Consider the following 21,162-nt stretch of genomic DNA (forward strand, 5'->3'; position numbering starts at 1 on the left):
TAATATTTGTAGTTGTATTAATATCCTAGTGTTGGTCTAGGCTTACTGGTCTGACTTTGTGTTTATACTGATGTCACTTAGAATTCTCTGGGTCTTGCACTGGGCTTATGGGTCTATCTCCCTGTGCATCATCCAGAGATGTGAAATTCTATCTGACTTGTTACCTAACAGTATAGTTAGCCAATACATGCCCTAGATAGTCATACAAACTAGTACCCAGGTCAGTAATTCAGCTGAATCCATTCCTGGGCATGGCTACCTGGCCTTGTGGGGCCCACTTGGGTACCCAAGGTATGGAGGATAGCAAACATATATGGAGAGGGGTATTTTGGTCATTTACCACTTCATCACATAGTCCTTAGGTCACTGGTGAAGGCCCAAAAAGACAGGCCACTAAATAAGCCCAAAATATATCTCTGGGCATTTCATTCGGTGATTGGCCCAATCGCCTAGTGCATCGCCCAGAGCCTATTTGAGACGAGTTTGAGCAGTTTTTCTTGGATTTTGCAATAGAGGCTGCCATGGCATCGATCATGGAGGCATGAGGGATGGTCATGGACCACAATTGGAGTATAATCCAATGGTTCCAATGGTTTTAGGTTTGGTTTTCCCATTTGGAAACCAAGAGTTGTTCTGACAGTACAGAGAACAGCTGTCTTGGCTGAACTCAAGCCCAAGGATTCAGTTTGGGCTGCATGCAAGGCCTCTTTTACGTATACTTTAATGGCAGGACGCTGATCCTATACTAAGGTAAGCAAGGATCAGCTTGCATGCAAAAATCCATGCCTAGACTGCCTATTCTGGGTGCAACTGGGCTATGCAATCAGGCACAGAGACTGGTTTCAGTCTTAGCAGTAAAACAGTAGCAAAACATGCTATGATATGATCAAATCTTAATTGCAATGGCTTTGCATGTTAGATCTGATGCATCCCAAGGTAATCTCTAAGTGTTCTGAGCATTACTAGCCATATACACAACAAAAGAGCAGAGATCAAGATACTAACTCAGAGAACAACAACATGTAGAGGTAAGGATGATTACCTGGAGGTGATATGCAACCAATTCAGTGTGTAGATTGGCAGCACAGATCCTTCTTCTCCTTCTCTTCTTCTTCCTTTTCCTTCTCTTTCTCTCTTTCAGCTACAACAACCAAAAACGAAATGAGGGGCTGCCCTTCCTTTTATAGGATTGGCCCCACTAAGGCCTATATGGCCTTCGGCTCCCCTCTCCTAGAATGCATTTTAAACTAAATTCTAAGCCATTCTGGCTGCACAGGTGGGGTCCACATGGTTCCAGGGGTGGGTAATGATTCCTAAAATTCCCATCTACCCCTAGAGGGTGTTCATGGTCTGAATGGGTGGTCCCCACATGTCTGGAGTCTAAATAACTCATTTCAGCCACTCTGGGCGATGCTCTGGGCCTTTGGGCCAATTGCCCAGTGCGTCGCCCAGAGAATGCAACATTGGTGTATAGGCCTTGGGTTTGCACAGGTTCTTGGCCCATGGCTTGGGCATTGCACCAACACCTTATCCAGGGTCTGACACACATCTGAACAGGTATGGGCCCCACAAATATGGATAGGAGAGAGAGTACCTGGGGTTGATGCAATACATCATGCTGTGCGCAGTGCAGCTGCATAGGTCTGCAATCCATCTGCTGACAGGTATATAGGGAACATCCTCGGGGGTTCTCCACTGAATTCAACCACTGGAGTAAAGGTCCACAGTGTGTTTGGGTGACTAGTCAGAGATCCCTGTCCTTCATCCAAAATTTCAATCAGGGGCAGGTTTGACACAAATAATCCAAAATTGATATGCTAGTAAATGAGTATGAATTATTCAAAATAAAAAATGATGAAGATATCTATTCTATGTTTACCAGATTTACTAACATTGTCAACAAGTTGAAAGGCTTAGGCAAAGTCTACACAAAATAGAGAGAATGTGAGAAAGATTTTGAGATCTCTTTTCAAATAATGGAGACCCAAATCAACGACCATCAAGGAATCAAAAGATATCAAGAAATTAAGCCTTGATGAACTATTGGGATCTCTTCAAACTCATGAAATGGAACTCAAGCAAGATGCCAAAGAAGAAGAACCAAAAGATCCAAAGAAGAAGATTGTGGCCTTCAAAACTTGCTATGAAGTAAGCGAAGATGAAGAAGAACTCTCCAATGACGAGATCGCATATCTCTCAAAGAAGTTCTCACGGTTCCTAAAGAACAAGGGTAAAACCTCATTCAACAAAAGGAGATTCTCAAAAGATCAAAAAGGTAAGAACACTATCAAAGAAAATGTTGACTTTTCTTCAAAAGGTATTGTTTTCTTTGAGTGTAGGAAACCAGGACATTACAAGGGAGATTGTCCAAAATTAAAAAAAATACAAAAAGGAATACAAGGCCGAACATTCATTTGACTCAAGTGATGAAGAGGAGGAAGATGAAGAATCTTAAGATATAGAGCAAACCAACTTAGCACTCATGGCTCTTGAAGATGAGGATAACCAAGTCGAGATGCAAGACATCTAACCCAAAGCTTTTCTCCGAGCTCAAGAAGCAAAAAGGTTGATGGGTATCCTTTGGAGATAATGGCAAGGGAAGAATCATAGGAAACGGCTCAATCATTTCAAATGTTAGCTTAGTTGACAACTTAAAGTATAATCTACTTAGTATGAGTCAGTTATGCAACATAGGATATGATGTAATTTTTAATGCTACACAATGCTTGGTTAAAAACCATGATAACCATGTGATTCTTGAAGGATGTAGGAAAAACAATGTTTATACTTATATATTTAACTTAAACTCTCATTATGCTTGCCTTATATCTAAAATTGATGATGCTATCTTATGGCATAGGAAATTAGGGCATATAACCTGTGTGTTTGAGCCTTTTGAGGCTCTTTCTAGCTAAGAAAACAACATTTTCTGGATAGAATTACTTCTTTAGTTCTTTCTTGAACTCATCCCACGTGTCTATGGTGCACGTACTTTTTTCTTTGTCAGCATGCCTCCTACACCACAATAGAGTTATTGTATTGGTGATGTAGAGTATTGTCGTCCATACTTTTGTTGCTTCATCCTCGAGTGTCATCACCTCGAAGTACCTCTCCATGTGTCATAAGAAGTTGTCGACTTCACGTGTGTCTCTCTTTCCATCGAATGGCTTGGGCCTTGGCGCCTTCACCCAAGGCACCTTACGAGAGGTATGTTCCCCCAGCTGCTGCCCTCCTATGCATAGCCCAATCCGCTTGCACTTGATCGATGCGAGCATCCATCTTGGCCAACGCTTCCCACACTTGAGCCTTGAAGGTGGCAAACTCCTCCCCTTGGGTGTGCATTATGATGTTGAAAGTGCTTAGTAGGGACTCCTCGAGCCCCCCCAGGTGACCCACAAGCTCCTCCTTGAGCTCCAATATGTTGTCTTTGAACTCTTCCCCGCTTTGCTCTTCAACATCAATGTGCTCCTTCACCTCGACCATTGCCAGCTCCACCCAAGCTAAACATGACTCTATAGCACCACCAACATCAATGGACTTGTCTTTTTCCCTTCGCTTATCCGTGTTGGGATTGGCCTCCCTTCCATGTATGTTGTGCTCGTCTGTCGCCATGTTTAGCACCTCCGATGTAATGCCTCCAAAACCACCCTAGCGGTTTAGGGACATTGATGGTCCACAAGTTCGTTTATGTCAAGGAGATATGAACCAGAGTAGAATTAAAACATAAACATAAGTCTAAAATGTATAGATTAAGGCTTCAACTAAAGTAGGGTAGTCAAACTAAGCTATTACAACTTCCAAATTAAACTTAAAATTCTTAAATAAAAGTTACATTCTTCAAAATTAAATTAAACTCAAACAAATTATAAGTTCTTCTAAAATTGAAAGAAAGTATAAAGTTTCTAATAGTAGTTATCCTCTTCTAGTCCAAATGCTTCGTCCTCTTGGATCTCTTCCTCTAGTACATCCTCACATCCAGGTTCACATTCATAAAGTTGTTCATTTAAAAAATGGTGAGGGTAAGCTTCGGAAAAAGCTTAGCAAGTAAATCCATAACAACTATACAAGTGTGAAAACATACACAAGTAATACAAAATGTAAAGACATACAATAATATGTATATATAGATCGAAAAAAAAAAAAACAAAACAAAATGATCATAACCATATTTGCTAATCACCACTTTTGTAATGAAAAGTATATATGACAACAATCAACAAAAGATCTATTGAAAGAACGTAAAATAACAAACACATCACTCCCTAATGGACTAGTACGAACTAGTTACCATACACTGGTCAAGGCCCTCATGATAGTGGCGTATGAACTCCAGCTATAATCAACTACAACACCACTGTCCCCTCTCAACATCAAGAAACTAAGGGAGAAACTAGTGACCAAACTTGCCCCAGACCGAGTCAAAGCCCCCGAAGATTGTACTAGCAATGCCCTCTTGGAGAGTTTTTGATCATCTCCCTCTTTTTAGTAGTCCATATAGCTCCAATAAGGGTAAGCCCATAGCTCAAAAACTCATCAACGTATCCTTATCCCAACATATTCACTAATGTTGGTAAGGTAATCAACAAAATAACAATCAAGGGTTTGCTTATAATTTAAAGCTACACATCCAAGTTCGGAACTTAGGGTCATGACTCCCCAATTCCACCCTAACACATACTATTGAAAAGAATGAAAATAAAGTTTGAAAACAGTAACTTTCATCAACATATCAATCCATAAAGTGAAGAACAATAATAGTGAAGATTAGGCAAAATCTTCGCAATCACTTATCCAACAATAACACCAACAAAAATTAAAAGGTAAACTCTAAACAAAATCAGATTTTTATGCATCATCCAAAAATATCATGCATTAGGCTATAAACATGAAGAATCATTCATAGACCTTCCTTATACTATCAACAATCAAACATTGGATTCATTAGTCTATAACCATGACATTATTAAAAAATTCTGCACACACATATGTGAATTAAATCATAAGAAAATTCATCATTCTTTGCAAGCAATCATGTGTGGATCATTTAATTGAGTAAAAAGCATGAATGAAATATAATTTTGACATGGTAAATCTCATTTTAAAATTAAATTCTAGATTTAAAACAATGTTTCAAAGTAAATTTTATATGTAAGAAAAATATCAAGTATAAATGGTTGAAGATCTACTCACCTTGTGTGAAGCGACTAGGATTTCTATAGGTGACCTCAAATCAATGCTTCAATGATATTGATTTACATCTTTTTAGTTCAAAATCACTTTAACGGAGTCCCATGAGTAAGGTAATGATGAAATCGACTTTAAGGTATTGCTTAAACTAGGATTTGAGAAACACAGATTTTTGGCAGAATGACTATCTTCAGTAAATTAGCGATATCTCTCTGATCAGATCTCTGTTTGGACTGATTCAAGTTGGATTGCAAAGATAAGAGACGATGCTACTTTTTATCGTGAAATAAGATTTTCTCAATTCAGCTCTGAAAATGGTCAAAATTGGATATCAAGTGACTGGTTCTGTACAGTCCGAATCTCCTTCTTCTTTTCCTCTTTATAGTCCACGAATTTTCCTCTCTTCCTCTCTCTCTCTCAAATTTATGATAAAAGGAATGGGGTTTGAGATTTGGTTATTTGAATTTAATTCTAACAAAAGAGAAGGAGATGAGAAGAATTCTATTTAGTCTCTAACTAGATCTCTCTACTTTTCTTTTAATGAAAATATTTTAAAAGGAATCTTGACTTAAGATTAAAATTTTAGATTAGGTAGTTTAATTTTAGCTAAAGTCCTTTTTGTTGGGATTTTATTTTATGAAGACTTTCTTTCTCCAAGATTGAGTTTCTAGCTAAGTAGAGATTGCCATCTCACCTATCCTTATCAATTCATAATACTTTCCTAACTAAAATCTAAGACCTCCCAAGTTAGAATCATGGAAGCCCCTTTTAAGCCCTATAAAATTATAAAAAAAAATAAAATATTTAATTGCACCTCTAAATAATAGAACCTTAGACCTCTAACAAATTCCCTAACTATGAGTTATTTTTCAAATCAAATTATATATATTATAAATAAAACCCTAATTCTACACTTGGACAAGGAATAAACACAAAATGAGGGTGTTATACTAAGGCACACTACTTACTATGCATGCATGCATGCACCTCCAGCTAGTCCAAGTTCCTACATTTCGGTCTGCACTAATCCCGCATTAGGTAAAAAGACCAAATTACCCTAGTTCAAAATCAGGGTATTACATCTGATGTGTTAGGCATGATGTCAATTTCTACAAGTATGCTCCCTCGCAACTGAAGCTCTGATACCACAATTGTCACGCACTTAAACCTCTAAGAAACCACGCTGACACTTAGCACTCATGCTAGTACTAAGTCAGCCTTTCACAATTCTATTAAGGGACTTGGGCAAAGAACTTATAGAACACATGAGAGAGTTTGAGAGAATGAACTTAAATTGAACTAGAAAGCTTGAATATAAGGTTTGAAAACTCACTTGCATGGTGCCCTCGTCAAATGAGGCCATCTCTATTTATAGGCAACCAAGAACCCAAAGAATGCCTAAGAAAATTATAAGTATCTTCCATCCAATGATGGAGAACTTTCTAGCCTAAGAGATTAGAACCTTCCTACCTCATTTGTGAAGAATTCTAATTACTTGGAGAACTCTAAAAGCCTCCTCTTTCTTTAATTATTTACAAGACTTCCTAGTTACTTGGAGAACTCTAGAAGTTTCCTCTTTCTTTAGCTATTTACAAGGCTTCTCTAGAAGCTTCTTATAGAACCTTCTTTATCCTTCATTGTTTCTAGAAGTTCTAGAATATCTCTAAACTCTTTCTTCAATTGTAAAGAGTTTTATGTCATGGATTTGGCCTTAGCTTAATGTCCAAATCCATGCACGTGCACTTTAGGTCCGTGGGCTTTGTTTTTTGTTTTTTTTTTCTGATGAAATCCGTGGGCTTTGTTGGGCGGGCTGTGACAGGCGGGCTAACAAAAGTCGGTGCCCTTAACTGCAAATTCTCTTGTCCCGTGACCGAGTCGCCACTTTGAACAGCGACGCTTAGTTTTTTGTTTTTTATGGGAACAGCGACGGTTAGTTGACTTTAGAGTTTAGACTGCTTGAGACACTATAGCCAGGCCAAGGCTTCGTGACTCCGTCATTCTCAATTTGCATTTCTTCCTTCGAAACGGAATCGTTTTCGGATCATCATCATCATGACTTCTGCAATCGGTCAGCTTTCTTCCATCTCTTCAATCAATCGCAAACTACAGTTACAGAAACCATTATTCCCTCCTGCTTCTCTTCGTTTTAAGGTATTTCATTCCATTCAAGCCCTTGTTTTATCCTATTTTAATAGAGCAAAACATCATGAGATGGTTGCAGTTGCGTGCGAAAAACCAATCTTTCTATCTTGTTACATGTATGAAATTAGGGCAAACAATTATCCTTTTTTTGCAAATATAGATTCACGTCTAATAGATGTGTTTCAGCGTTTGTAATTCATGATTTTTTTCTTTGAACTAATAAATAAATTAGTCTAATTTGCTCATATGATGTCGAAAATTTTTTGTTTATCAAAAAAAGATTTCGGAAATCTGTTTACAATCCGACACGTTTGGCTTACTTCTTAATCAAGATGCGGCTTTGGACGAAATTAAGATGGTTAATACATGGTATTAAAATAGCTACCGTTGGGCAACGCTGAAAGTATCACTAGTGGCTGTGGGAATATTTAGTAAGCATGATTGAGCTCGTGATATTCTACTCAACTGCAACTGGTGTTTAGAGGGTTTTTTTTTTCCTGAACGTAAAGGTGTAAGTTGAAGAGTCTGCTTGCTAATTATGCAAACGGAGTGGCTAACTTAATGGATCTTGAGCATCTTTGAAGTTAAAAAATTACAGATGGTGGTGGTGGTTAGTTTTGATTAGACTCTCATTCAGTTTTTAATTAGTATCATTAAGGGTCTCTGCAGAATTACATTGTCAATGTGCTTGGCTTGTGCTTCTGTTCTCAATTGAAAAATTTTCTGTTGCTAGTTTGGTGTGGATATAGTAATTTGATTACCAAAAATCAAATTAATTAAACTTATTTCCTTAGGTAAACTGAGTTGTTTTTCTTTTAAAATAATTTTAGAGAAGAGGGTTCCCCACAACGCTACTGTGGGGTAATCTCCCATACCACAACCAATGGCGGTGCTGAGAGTGGTATCATTCATATAAGGGCCACATGGTCAGGCAGGATAGATAGAAAGCAATAAATACCCCATGTGAGAGGCATAGTTATCAAGGCGGGAAGGCGACCATGGCGTTTTAGAGGGCAAAAAAACAAGGCGACACCGCCATGGTGGCAAGGCGCCCAAGGAGTTTGGATGCCATGGCGGACGCCTTGATAACTATGGTGAGAGGGCGATAGTACACTAGTCATTAGCGTTGTGGGAAACATTTTCAGAAACTTTTTCCATTTTTTATTTATAACTCAAGCATTAGTGTGAAAGTTAAAGGGTTTTTTGCATATTTTTCTTCCCCAAAAATTTCTTGGATTGTGTAGGCTTATGGAACCTTCCAGTGCTGGCACAAAGGAGGTTAATGTAAGGTCAATTTACAAGTAATCTAATTCTAGTAGTACCCACAATAACATATTACAATCCAGGAAAAGAAATCATTAACCAGCAGCTAACAAGTCTGCCACAAGCCTATAACAATGGGAATATACGGCCAGGAAATAACTTAAACCAGAATTACAAACTGTAGGCTTCGAATTGGGTTTGTGCTCCTATGGAGCCAAGGTCTAATATAGATGTAAGGTTGCTGAAAATCTTAGGTTTGGTTAACTTTCAGAATTTAAGATTTCACTAGATCATGAAATTAGAAACTAGTAAAGAAAATAAAAGGTTAAGTGATTCAAGCCAAACCAGCTAGCAGAATGGTGTCAAACTGGGTTCGCAGATAGACCTCAGTGACAGAAAATAAGTCCCCAAATCTTAGCTGATTCTGACTAGTGGTTGCAGAGATATGCCCTCTTCAAGTTATGGCACGAATAGGTTTTAAACAACCCCAGCCGATTGAATAGAACAGGTGAAAAATCGATGGTTTCTGGTGCTTGATCAGCTAAGGCCTGATCAGGGATCAATATGGCATTTGAATGGAGCCCTTGGGAGGTTAACTGAACCTCAGAGTTGCAGTGCAAGAAAGCCTCTGGTTAATGACATAAAGTAGAGCAGAACAGCAGCATAAAAATAGAAGGTAAGCTATCAGCAGGGTTCTGGACCTTCACGACCAGCAATTAAACTTCCAGTGGCAACTAAGGTTGACAGTAGCCTTCAATTGATCAGAGAAGTCCAATAAAAGGCCACGGTTGCAGGTTGCAGACTTAAAAAACAAAATAGGAAGTAGGAGAATGGAGGGAGATCTCTTTGAAGAGAAAATAGAAGAAGAAAAAGGATTGGAAGAGGATAGAAGGATCTCTCCCCCATGGTCTCTCACTATACCTGCCTCTCACAAGAACTATCTTTTTCTACTCAAATCATGTGGGTATGTGATGCAGAGCTGAAGCACTACATTGGCAAGAAGAAGAAGAAGAACAAGAAGCTGCTGCCCAAGTAGTAGCAGTAGTGGACCTATACTTAGTTTCTGTTAAGAGTTTTTATGTTTTTAAATTGAACCGGCCCAACCTGGTTGAACCAGTGGATCAATTTAAGTGACTTGAGTCACCCCTTTTATTATTATGTAATTTTCTGTTTTTTTTTTTTTTTTTTGGGTCCAAACCACACTCCAACGATTTAGAGGAGTGTTGACTAATTTAAGTCGGCTGGGGGTGGTTAGACTCCTAGGCTGAATAGGTGTAAGGCTCTTAAGCCCTATTTAAATCAATAGAATTCGTGGAGCTCATTACTCTCCACTTTGAAATTGAAATTCTACTTGTGCAAGCTGCTGTTGCTTCTCTTCCACTGTGAAGATTGCTTTGTGTTTGATTAAGACTGGTGGGATTGGTGTTTGATCCAATCGACAGCTTGCGGTGTGAAGCCCGGGTGGATCGTTTGAAGGAATCGGTGTTTGATCCGATTGACACCTTGCGGTGTGAAGCCTGGGTGGTTCGAATTGGTTATTTGTTTTCTCCATTGCTGTTACATTCAAGTTCTACATTCAAGTTTTGATTTCAAGAGTGATCTATATATCAAGCATTGTTCAAGTCTGCAACATCACCTCAAGCCTGATTGAATCTGTTCTTCATCCACAAGTAAGTCTAGAACTGCAAACCTGCAACTATTCTTCTTCCCTTCTAAGGTCACATGCAAGGTGATTTTCGTAAGAATTCTGCCCAGCCAAATCTAACCGTTAGAACCTGCAAAATTTTGATCAAATCTTCCTCAAACCCTAATAGAGACTTGATCCAAATTTCATTACCATCCACCCAGCCGATTGTCTGAAATTACACTTTTACTCCTCTCCTATCTCTACTATGTAACCTCCATAACTCCTGATTTAACCATCTGATTTAGCCGTAACTTTTAGCATATATTCCCCTCCACCCTACCCGCACTCGACCTAAATATTAAGCCCAGTCAACCACCTGATTTCCTGTTATTATAAACCTAGATTCCATCATCTTCCACCTTTCAAAATCCAAAACCCAAAACCCAAAACCTAACTTGCTGCCAATTCATTCCAGCATACATTCCTCCATCAAAACTTAACGTAACCTTCACTAATAGACGCCCCTACCTCAACTTGACATAACCAATATTATCAAACCCTAACCCTAACCCTAACCCTAACCCTAACCCTAATTTCACCAAAAAACCTATTTTTGACCTAGCCGATTCACCTGTTCATAATAGATCCTGGTTTACAGGCTCCTAGTTGGTCTTCTACCAATCTAGGACTACATTAGTATGTTCCCCTTTAACTTTAATTTATGATGATGCAATCCTGAATACAAAACTGACTTCTTGCGTGAGAGAGAGTTTGGACAGTAATAGAAAGTCCTAGTTTGCTATTACAATGGAAAGGAAACTACTTGCTAAAATTGAATTTAGAAACTTCCTACTCTCTAATTACAACCAAACCGAAAACTAATTAGTAAAGAAACAAAAATAAGGAAGATCTTCTAAGAATCCATTCTTCTATTATGCTGTGACCTATGGGCCTCACCAAGGATCTTCTAAAAGAGAAAATAGACCAACACGCAACAGCTTTCTGTCCTCTCCAAATAACTCCATGCAAGACCAGCATGGGCCCACAAAATCAATCAAAGATCTCCAAATATTGCTGATCGATGGTCATGTTTGGCCTGGAACATCCTTAACACATATGCCAAAATATGGACCAGAATAGTCCTACGACTAATGCTCACATGAACAGTGATTTCTGTCTTGAACTGCATCAGGGATGGTAGATCTTATCTCGTATATGCCCCATGCACTAGTTGGATGATTCATTAACCATTTGTTTATTCATTGGTGGTATGCTGGGGAACTATGGCAACAATCTTTTGGCCATTATGGTTTAAATTGTTTCATTCTTTACACATCTATGGGAAAGTATTCCGTGCCATGCTTGGCTGCTTGTTAAACAAGGCGAGTTTCTTTGGAGTTGAATTTTAATTGATGGTATGTAGTAGACATGGAGGGAAAGAAAAAGAGGAATTTATGATAAAAATATGGATGCAAGATGATGATAAGAGTCACTATCAATGCTGCATGTTTCAGGTTTCTACTAGGGATATATCAAGGGTATCTTTATTGATTCCAGTATCAGAAATCAACCTGATATCATTATTCTCCCCTCTCTCTATTCTTTGATTGCTTTGGTATTTCATTACGATAATCAATCAAAATCCACTTTTTTTTCAAAAAATCTAAGCCCAAGTGATGCAAATTCATCATCAAAATGGGCTTATTTCTTTAGAAATAAGTCTAGGGTTGGGATATATATATATATATATATATATATATATATATATATATATGTTGAGCCTTTGATCCCAAGGATTTTCTATGTAAAAGGCCACTTTAATGGGCCTAGACTAGGGGTACATAGGTTTCATACGGGATTAGCCCTATGCTTAGTTTATTTTCATGTTTTTAATGTTTTAAACTGAACCGGTCCAAAGCTGGTTTGAACCAGTGGTTCAGTTTAAGTGATTTTATTAGTTTTTCTTTTAGTTTTTTAGTTGGGCTGGATTATGACTCTATTTTGAGTCTATTTCAGTTTTCTAGTCAGTTTAAGTTACCTAATAGGTTAGGGTTAGGCCTTTCCTTTTTAGTGTCTAAGTCTATTTTTGAGTCTTCTATATAAGTTTGTAAGGGAGGCCAGCATTGAATACGAATTTGATTAATAAAAACTCAGCTTTATGCTTGCTGCCTCTGCTCCATCGTGAGTGTGCCTTGTGAGTAATATCAAGGTGAAGGGATTGGTGGATATCCAACCGACTCCTTGCATCTTGTAGATCGGGAGGGTTGCTACTTATCTCCTTGCAGCTTATAGATTGGGAGACCCCATTGTTCATCTTCAAAGCTGTTGCCATTGAAGATCAGTGTTCAAGTAAGTACTTCGCAGTTTCAGAAATCAGCCTTCTTCTCCTAATCCTCTAAACCCAGCCCCATCGATCCCCATAAACCCTAATTGTTCTAAATTCTGTCCAGCCTTGGTCCTCCATCCAATCTCTACCAAATTTCAACTACAGCCCCCTCTCATCTCCTCCTCCACTCGACCTAACTTGCAGCCCCACCCAACCACTCAAACCCTAATTTACCTTGTCTCTGTGGAGCCCAAAAAAACCCTAAATTCTGTCCCAATTCAGCCATAAGAATTACACCATATTACAGCCGAGTAGCCTTCCCATTGCCCCTAGTACTCGACCTTATCCCCTTACCCTAATTCCAAGTTTAAACCCTAGTTTTAACCTAAATTCTAAAACCCGAATCCCTAACCCTAATTTCTGAAATATTTGAATTTTGTTTAAACCTTGTTCAAACCTATCCTATTAGCTTCTCTTAGACCTGCCCATTAAAACCATATAAGATTCAACCCTATTCTCATAAACCTAACCCTAGATTTGACCTAAAATACCCCAATCTGCCCCAATCAGCTAGCACCTTTGTGAGAGTTTGATTTACCTGGCTCCTAGTAGGTCTCCTACCTATCTAAGGACTACATTAAGTGGTATCAAAGCCATGGATCAACATGGCAATCCAGCATTGAATCCATTACTACCACATCCACTCGACCCTATGGCTACAATACTGGAGATGCTTCAATAGTTCGATGCTGAATAGAGGACTACACTTGAAATAATGAGAGCTACGAATGGAACATTACAACGAATTCTGCAATGACAGGCTACTCCTATTAGAGACAGTAATCTGCCCATGGACAAATGCAGATATCAGGTGCAACCCCAAGTCCACCACCCTTCTAGGAGGCACAAGGATTACAGAGAAGACAGAGAAAGGCACGAGTATAACAAGGAATACAGGTATAGAGAATACAAATTTTCAATGCCAAAGGAAGTTGAAGATAAAGCTAAAGTAACAGTGAATTGTGATGAAAAGAAAGAGACCATTCTCATAGCTTCAAAGATGGAAAGTCAACATGTAGAAGATCCTAATGAAGTGGTCTATGTCGAAGAAGCCAATGTAGAAAAGGCTGATATAGTGGAAGTTGAAGAGGTGGTTGATAACATTCCACAGGAAAACAATGGCATTCAAAATGCTGTCCTTAAAGAGATGGAGCTTATGTCTAAGAAGGTTACTAATACTGAAGACTCTATGGATAGGGCATTCACGGTTGATTCAGAAGTTGAACACATAGAGTTTGTTATGCCACCATAGTTCTTCGAAGGGAAAGCTCCACGCATTGAAGATTTTATCCCTAATGTTCCTGCATCACCAAAATTTTGTTTGGGAATGGTTAAAGTTGCTACTCATATGTTGTTTCCCCCTCATCACTGCAAAATTCGAGGACGAATTTTTTCAAGCTGGGGGGGGGGGGAGTTGATGCAGATTCATCATCGAAATGGGCTTATTTCTTTAGAAATAAGTCTAGGGGTGGGATATATATGTTGGGCCTTTGATCCCAAGGGTTTTCTATGTAAAAGGCCACTTTAATGGGCCTAAACTAGGGGTATATAGGTTGAATACAGGATTAGCCCTATACTTAGTTTATTTTCATATTTTTAATGTTTGAAATTGAACCGGTCCAAAGCTGGTTGGAACCAGTGGTTCAATTTAAGTGATTTTATTAGTTTTTCTTTTAGTTGTTTAGTTGGGCTGGATTAGGACTCTATTTCAGTTTCCTAGTCAATTTAAATTACCTAATAGGTTAAGGATAGAGTTAGGCCTTTCCTTTTTAGTGGCTAAGTCTATTTTTGAGTCTTCTATATAAGTTTGTAAGGGAGGCCAACATTGAATACAAATTTGATTAATAAAAACTCAGCTTTATGCTTGCTGCCTTTGCTCCATCATGAGTGTGCCTTGTGAGTAATATCAAGGTGAAGGGATTGGTAGATCTCCAATCGACTCCTTGCATCTTGTAGATCTGGTGACCCCATTGCTCATCTTCAAAGCTTCTGCCATTGAAGATCAGTGTTCAAGTAAGTAATTTACAGTTTCAGCAATCACCCTTCTTCTCCTAATCCTCTAAACCCAGCCCCATCGATCCCCATAAACCCTAATTGTTCTAAATTCTGTCCAGCCTTGGTCCTCCACCCAATCTCAACCAAATTTCAACTACAGCCCCCTCTCATCTCCTCCTCCACTCGACCTAACTTACAGCCCCACCCAACCACTCAAACCCTAATTTACCTTGTCTTTGTAGAACCCAAAAAAACCTTAAATTCTGCATAGCCCAATTCAGCCATCAGAATTACACCATATTACAGCCGAGTACCCTTCCCATTGCCCCTAGCACTCGACCTTAGCCCCTTTCCCAAATTCCAAGTTTAAACCCTAGTTTTAACCTAAATTCTAAAACCCGAAACCCTAACCCTAATTTCTGAAATTTTTTAATTTTGTTTAAACCTTGTTCAAACCTACCCTATTAGCTTCTCATAGACCTGCCCATTAAAACCATATAAGATTCAAACCTATTCTCATAAACCTAACCCTAGATTTGACCTAAAATACCCCAATCTGCCCCATTCAGCCAGCACCTTTGTGAGAGTTTGATCTACCTGTCTCCTAGTAGGTCTCTTACCTATCTAGGACTACATTACCAAGGAACATGGTCCTTTTGGAACTTGGGATATTTTAAGGTACAGCTTGGAAATGGAACACCTACTTTATTGGGAGCAATGATGTGTTGAATGCTATAACAGCTGGGATCAAGTGATGTTCTTTGGGCTTCATTTGGCCCCATATTAGGGAGATAATATTTAGTGGTAAAGAGGGATGTCTCAACGATGATTTGTAGGACATGTCAATCTGCAAAAGATTCACTTGTTGACACCTTCTGACATGGAAGATTCTATTCGACACAGCTGGAGGCATGTTTGGATGGTCTTTGGTGGGAGGGAAAGAACCAAGAAGAAACCGAGATGAAACAAGAAAAGAAGAAGAAGAGGAGGAAAAAGGAAGGAAAATAAGAAAATAAAGGGAGGAAGAAGAAGAGAGAATATGAACGTATCTAGTCTGCCACTGCAACTCAAGGTCCCAAACTCTCTAATGCTGAGAAAGTGGAAACCATAATTTTTTTGTCCTTTTAACTTGTTCTAATTTTGACTTCCAAGTTCTCCATGTGTCTTTTTAATTTGTCTTTTTTGCGCTTACCCCCTTTGCTTTTATTACTCAACTTCAGTACCTTTATATTTTTTAACACATACTTACATTGATCCCTCTTGTGTAAAAAATCTTAGTTTTCCGCACCTTAAGATTGTATCTTAATCGACATACAATGTATGTGTATGATCCCCTTCTCTAGATTTCTTGTCGTGGTCATGTCTGACACTCCATGTGTCTGTCCGCAGATCATATTGCAGAAACACCAATGATAGATCTTGTAATGGCGACAAGTAAAAAGAATTTATAAGGGGAATTCAGAAGTGGGACATCAGAATTCATGAATTATTGGCATCTAACAGACGTGCAACGTGGATACTTTGTCCATTTTAGATAAATTCCATGCAATATTTTTCATTGGTTGACAATCTAGTTACTCAACCAAATGTTGCCGGTCACTATCCCTCTCTAACTTTTAGAGTTCAGGAGGATAAATCTGCAAATTCGAAAAGTTTATTAAGAATTGAAGACTATTGCCGATCTTTTTTACTGAGAAAAAAGAATGTATTGAGAAAACAGAATTGGCAAGACATCCATCTCAGAAGGAAATGAACCCCAAGTAAGAACAGAATATGCAAGAGGATGATGAAGATCTCTTATAACAATGTTTGAGATTGTGACTACAGATGAATTCAGCTGTTCTTCGACGACTTAGGGATGGAAGGTAGTTTGGTGCTTGTTTATTTTTTTCTTCAAAAGAAAACTGTAATTAGAAGTTTGAAAAGTCAATAGGATAGGATTGGTATTAGAATCCAAATTCAACTAAGATGTTTGTGAACACTCAAATGTGGGTGGCTGCCGTGCATAAACAAAATGGTTCATTTCCATTCAGGCCTTTCCCTTCATAAATTATAGACATTTTGATGCTAAGAGGTTGGAATTGCATTTAAAGAAAAGAAGCAAAGAAAAGGCCTTACTATACTGTTACTATCTAATCTTATCGTTCTAATTGTGTGACGGCTGTAGACAGTTTTGTGAGGAAGGTAACAATGGCGGGTGGCCAGGTAGAGGTAAGAAGGTACAGTGAAGTAGAGTTGGTCAATCAACTAAAGCTCGTTGTTCATTCGATCAAGTAATAACCACGGATATGGCTTTCTTTCCACTATCAGGAGAAGCATAGTTGTTAAGGCGCCTAGGCGAATCAAGGCGGTCGAGGGGGATAAAAAACAAGTCGACAAGGTGTTGCCTAGGTGACCAAGCTGATACCAGAAATCAAGGCGAGGGCAAGGCGCCTGGATGCCTAGGCGACGCCTTGACAACTATGAGGAGAAGGCCTGCTCATTAATGGCTCACTTATCTTCAACTTGTCAAAGATAAGTAATGTAATTCAAGGTGACTGGAATACCAACTAGAACTAATAACCAGGATCTGCTAAGGGTTGGAGGGATCGCCTAGGTTAAAATAGGTGAAAATTCTAAAATTAGGGTTAGGGTTAGAATGTTAGATGGGATCTAAGGTTTGAAGGTAGGGTTAGGTTAGGTTAGTAAAGGGAAGTCTTCCAGTGAAGGTCCTGAGATGTTTTATGGAGGTTGGGTATGTAAACAAAAGTGATTATTAAATTAGGGTTTGGGCTTATGGGTTTTGGGAAATTGGAATGTAGGAGAATCTAGGGTTTAGAGTGATCACCTAGGGCTAGAACCAGAATCGATCTCCCTTATGGTGTGGGGGAAAGATCGAATCTGGAAAGGTGGGATTTCGATGCGGGAATGGGGCTGGTCAGGTTTTAGGGTATGGGAATGGAGTTCGGATATGGGGGGGAATGTTAGGGTTAGGTTTAGAGGATTAGAAGAAGAAGGATTTAGGGTTGGGGTGTTGTACTTACTTGCCGATTTAAGTCAGCTTGAATCCAGAAGCAGAAATCTCAGCAATGAACTGAATATTCCAAATATCGATCAGGCAGAATTTTAGATTACTTGAAGCTTGAATGTAGAACAATTTTAGTTCATTGCTGAGATTTCTGCTTCTGGATTCAAGCTGACTTAAATCGGCAAGTAAGTACAACACCCCAACCCTAAATCATCCTTCCTCTAATCCTCTAAACCTAACCCTAACATTCCCCCCATAGCCGAACTCCATTCCCATACCCTAAAACCTGACCAGCCCCATTCCCAATATCGAGAGGCAGTGAAGGCTATCTCAGCCTGGGCATCCCACCCTCACAGCCTATCTCAGGACAGTGTTGATTGAAAAGCAAATTCTCATTCATTAAATCGTGGGAGGCTCTCTAGAGCTCTTACAAATATATAGCATTATGGCTGGACAGAACTCAAACTCTCTATGACTCAAAACTTAATTAGGACTCATAACTGAAATAGGAATACTAACTAGGATTTCTAACTAGGATTCAGACTTGCCCTAGGAATCCTAATTAGAATTACAATTCAAATAAAGACTGACTTAAAAAAAATCCTAACTCAGCCCACGATTTTAACTGTTGGTGTAGGGATTCCCCTACACCTACCCGATGGCTACTCATGCTGTTGTAAGGTAGAATCCCTACACCTGCGGCTGGTTTTAAACAACCAGTTTACATCAACTCCCCCCTCTTAAAAACATTCGTCTCCAACGAATGGATGAAAGACATGTAGTGCTTGTAGAGATCAAGATCAAGGCGCTTGAAGTTGTCAACGTGAATCCATGTACTGTTACTGTCAGGGCGATCCTTCCATTTAACAAGAAAAGAGTAATAGCCGCGACCACCCCACATAGTAGTAAACTTGTTGTCAAGCACATTTTCAATGACATCAGCTATAGGAGTGGTAAACTGTGGGAGTCGGGGAGCATGTTCAGTGTCACCTTCGTTCGAATGGTGGCCGACATAGAGCGTAAGATCAGCCACGTTGAAGACATTGTTAATATTCATGGTCGGAGGGAGTTCGAGCATATAGGCATTGGTCCCAATGCGTTGCAACACCTTGAAAGGACCCATCTTACGAGGATGGAGCTTATGATTGGCCCTAGAAGGAAGTCGCTCAGGAGAATTTTGAACCATCACCAAATCACCTGGTTTGAATTCCACATATCGGTGATGACGATCAGTTGCTGCCTTGTATCCTTCATTGTTAATAGCAATGCGTTGGCAAACGTTGGTATGGACCTCGGTGATGTGTTAGAGGAACTCATCAGTTTCCACACTAACATGAACATGAGGAGGAAGAGGAATCAAGTCCACGGGGCGCTTAGGTTGCATACCCAAAACAATGTCAGAAGGGGTACGGCCAGTGGTTCAATTGACAGAGCTGTTGTAGGCGAACTATGCAATATTAAGGATAGAAGGCCATTCTCTCTCATGATCACCAACAAGACTCTTGAGAAGATTGCCTAAGCTGTGATTAACCACTTCAGTTTGCCCATCTGTTTGAAGATGAAAGGCGGTGGAAAACTTAACTTTGTACTGGTCTTCATCCACATGGTCTTCCAAAAATAACAGTGAATTTCACATCACGATCAGAAACAATAGATTCTGGCAACCCATGAATACGCACCACCTCTTTGAAGAAGAGTTTGGCTATATGACTTGCATCAAATGTCTTTCGGCAGGGAATAAAATGAGCCATCTTCGAAAACCTGTCTACTACCACAAATATAGAATCATGACGCTCACGTGTAGATGGTAAACCCATAACAAAGTTGTTGGAATATGTAATCCCGAATATCATGGGGGTGTTCTGGTCCTTTTGGGGGTAGTTTAATTCTTATGTTATTAGGTATTTACTGCTGCTCTTATAGAGTCAGTTAGTTTGGGGTATTGCTGTCTATTCTAGTCCCTTTGTAATGTTCATTTCTATTATAAATAGAGGGGCTTGCCTATAAATGAAACTAAGCTATTCCATTCTCTCATTCTCTCTTTCTAACCCACGATTCTGCCAACAAAAGTCCATACTAATATGCAACTAGGGTGCATGAGGCACTGGGAGAGGTGTGTCGAGGCCTGTGTTTTGCTTATCACCCTTGGCAAGCTGACAAGTACGACAACATTGTATCACTTGCTGTACATCGTGCTTGAGATGTGGCCAATACTACAAATCAGCAACTGCAACATATGTCTTGCTGACTCCAAAATGCCCTCCCATGCCACCGCCATGTAGTTCCCTAATGAGGTGTTGTCGAAGGGACGTGTTAGGAATACATAAGCGTGTCCCTAAGAAGAGATAGCCATCACGTAGGGAGTATTTTGCATCAGTCCCGCCTTGTTGTAATGTAGTATGAATGGGAGAAAAGTCAGAATCAGCCGTGTACTCATCTCTGATATGTTCGATGCTGTGGACATAGTGAGTACTTTACGGCTTTGTGCATCAGCTACCTGGTTCTCTTTGCCGCTTTGTACTACAGAGAGAAATGAAACTCCTGGAGATAGGCAATCCATTTAGCATGCCAGTTGCTTATGGATCGTTGAGAACGAAGATACTTAAGGGCTTCATGGTTAGAGTATAGAATAAATTCCTTGCCCACAAGTTAGTGTCTTCAATGCTTCAAAATCTGGATCACTGCATAAAGCTCCAAGTCATAGGTAGAATAATGTCGCTTAGCATCGTTGAGTTTCTCACTGTAGAAGGCAATGGGATGATTTGAATGCATGAGGACTCCCCCAATCCCAACATGGGATGCATCTGTAGCCACCTTAAATAAGACATCAAAGTTTGGGAGTCGTAGAACAGGTGCTTCAGTCATCTTTTGCTTGATCAATGCAAAAGCTTTGGTAGCAGCCGGTGTCCATTGAAATTTGCCTTTACTTTCCTTCATGCATTCAGTAATAGGTGCCTTGATGCCACTGAAGTTCCGAATAAAACGCTGATAAAATGATGCTAGGCTATGGAAACTTCTGACCTCTGTCAGGGTTGTGGTACTGGCCAATCGACTATGCTTTGCACCTTCTCCGGATCAGCTTCAACCCCTTCGGAAGATATAATAACCCCAGAAAGATTACCTTAGGCAACATAAAAGAACACTTCTTGAGGTTGATGAAGAGTTTCTCTGTATGTTACACTCTCATCACATGTTTTAGATGATTGAGATGCTCCTCAGTGGTGTAACTATAGAAAAGAATGTCTTCAAAGTAAACCACGAGAAACTTGTCGATGAATGAACGAAGTACCTGTGTCATGACATGCATGAAAGTGCTTGGTGCATTGGTGAGACCGAAGGGCATCATTTTCCACTCATATAGACCATCCTTTGTCTTGAAAGCAGTCTTCCACTCATCCCCTGGGCGGATCCGAATCTGATGATATCTGCTTTTCAAGTTAATCTTCGAAAAGATGGAAGCACCCATGAGCATATCTCACATGTCGTCTAGGCTTGGGATAAGAAACCTGTACTTGACGGTGAACTTGTTTATTGCCCTGTTATCAATATATACCC

At 39.5% G+C, this 21,162-nt stretch overlaps 1 protein-coding gene across 1 annotated transcript in view; it reads left to right on the forward strand.

Moving 5' to 3' along the window:
* The first annotated feature begins 7,153 nt into the window (after window positions 1–7,153).
* LOC122641384 (protein FATTY ACID EXPORT 1, chloroplastic-like) overlaps window positions 7,154–21,162 on the forward strand; it is a 32,765-nt gene continuing 18,756 nt past the window's right edge. Inside the window, exon 1 of the mRNA XM_043834595.1 lies at window positions 7,154–7,338. Within this exon, the coding sequence (XP_043690530.1) occupies window positions 7,240–7,338 (99 nt within the window). The 5' untranslated portion in view covers window positions 7,154–7,239. The remainder of the gene's footprint in view (window positions 7,339–21,162) is intronic.

This window comes from Telopea speciosissima, chromosome 10 (genome assembly GCF_018873765.1).
Source record: "Telopea speciosissima isolate NSW1024214 ecotype Mountain lineage chromosome 10, Tspe_v1, whole genome shotgun sequence".
Lineage (NCBI taxonomy): Eukaryota > Viridiplantae > Streptophyta > Magnoliopsida > Proteales > Proteaceae > Telopea > Telopea speciosissima.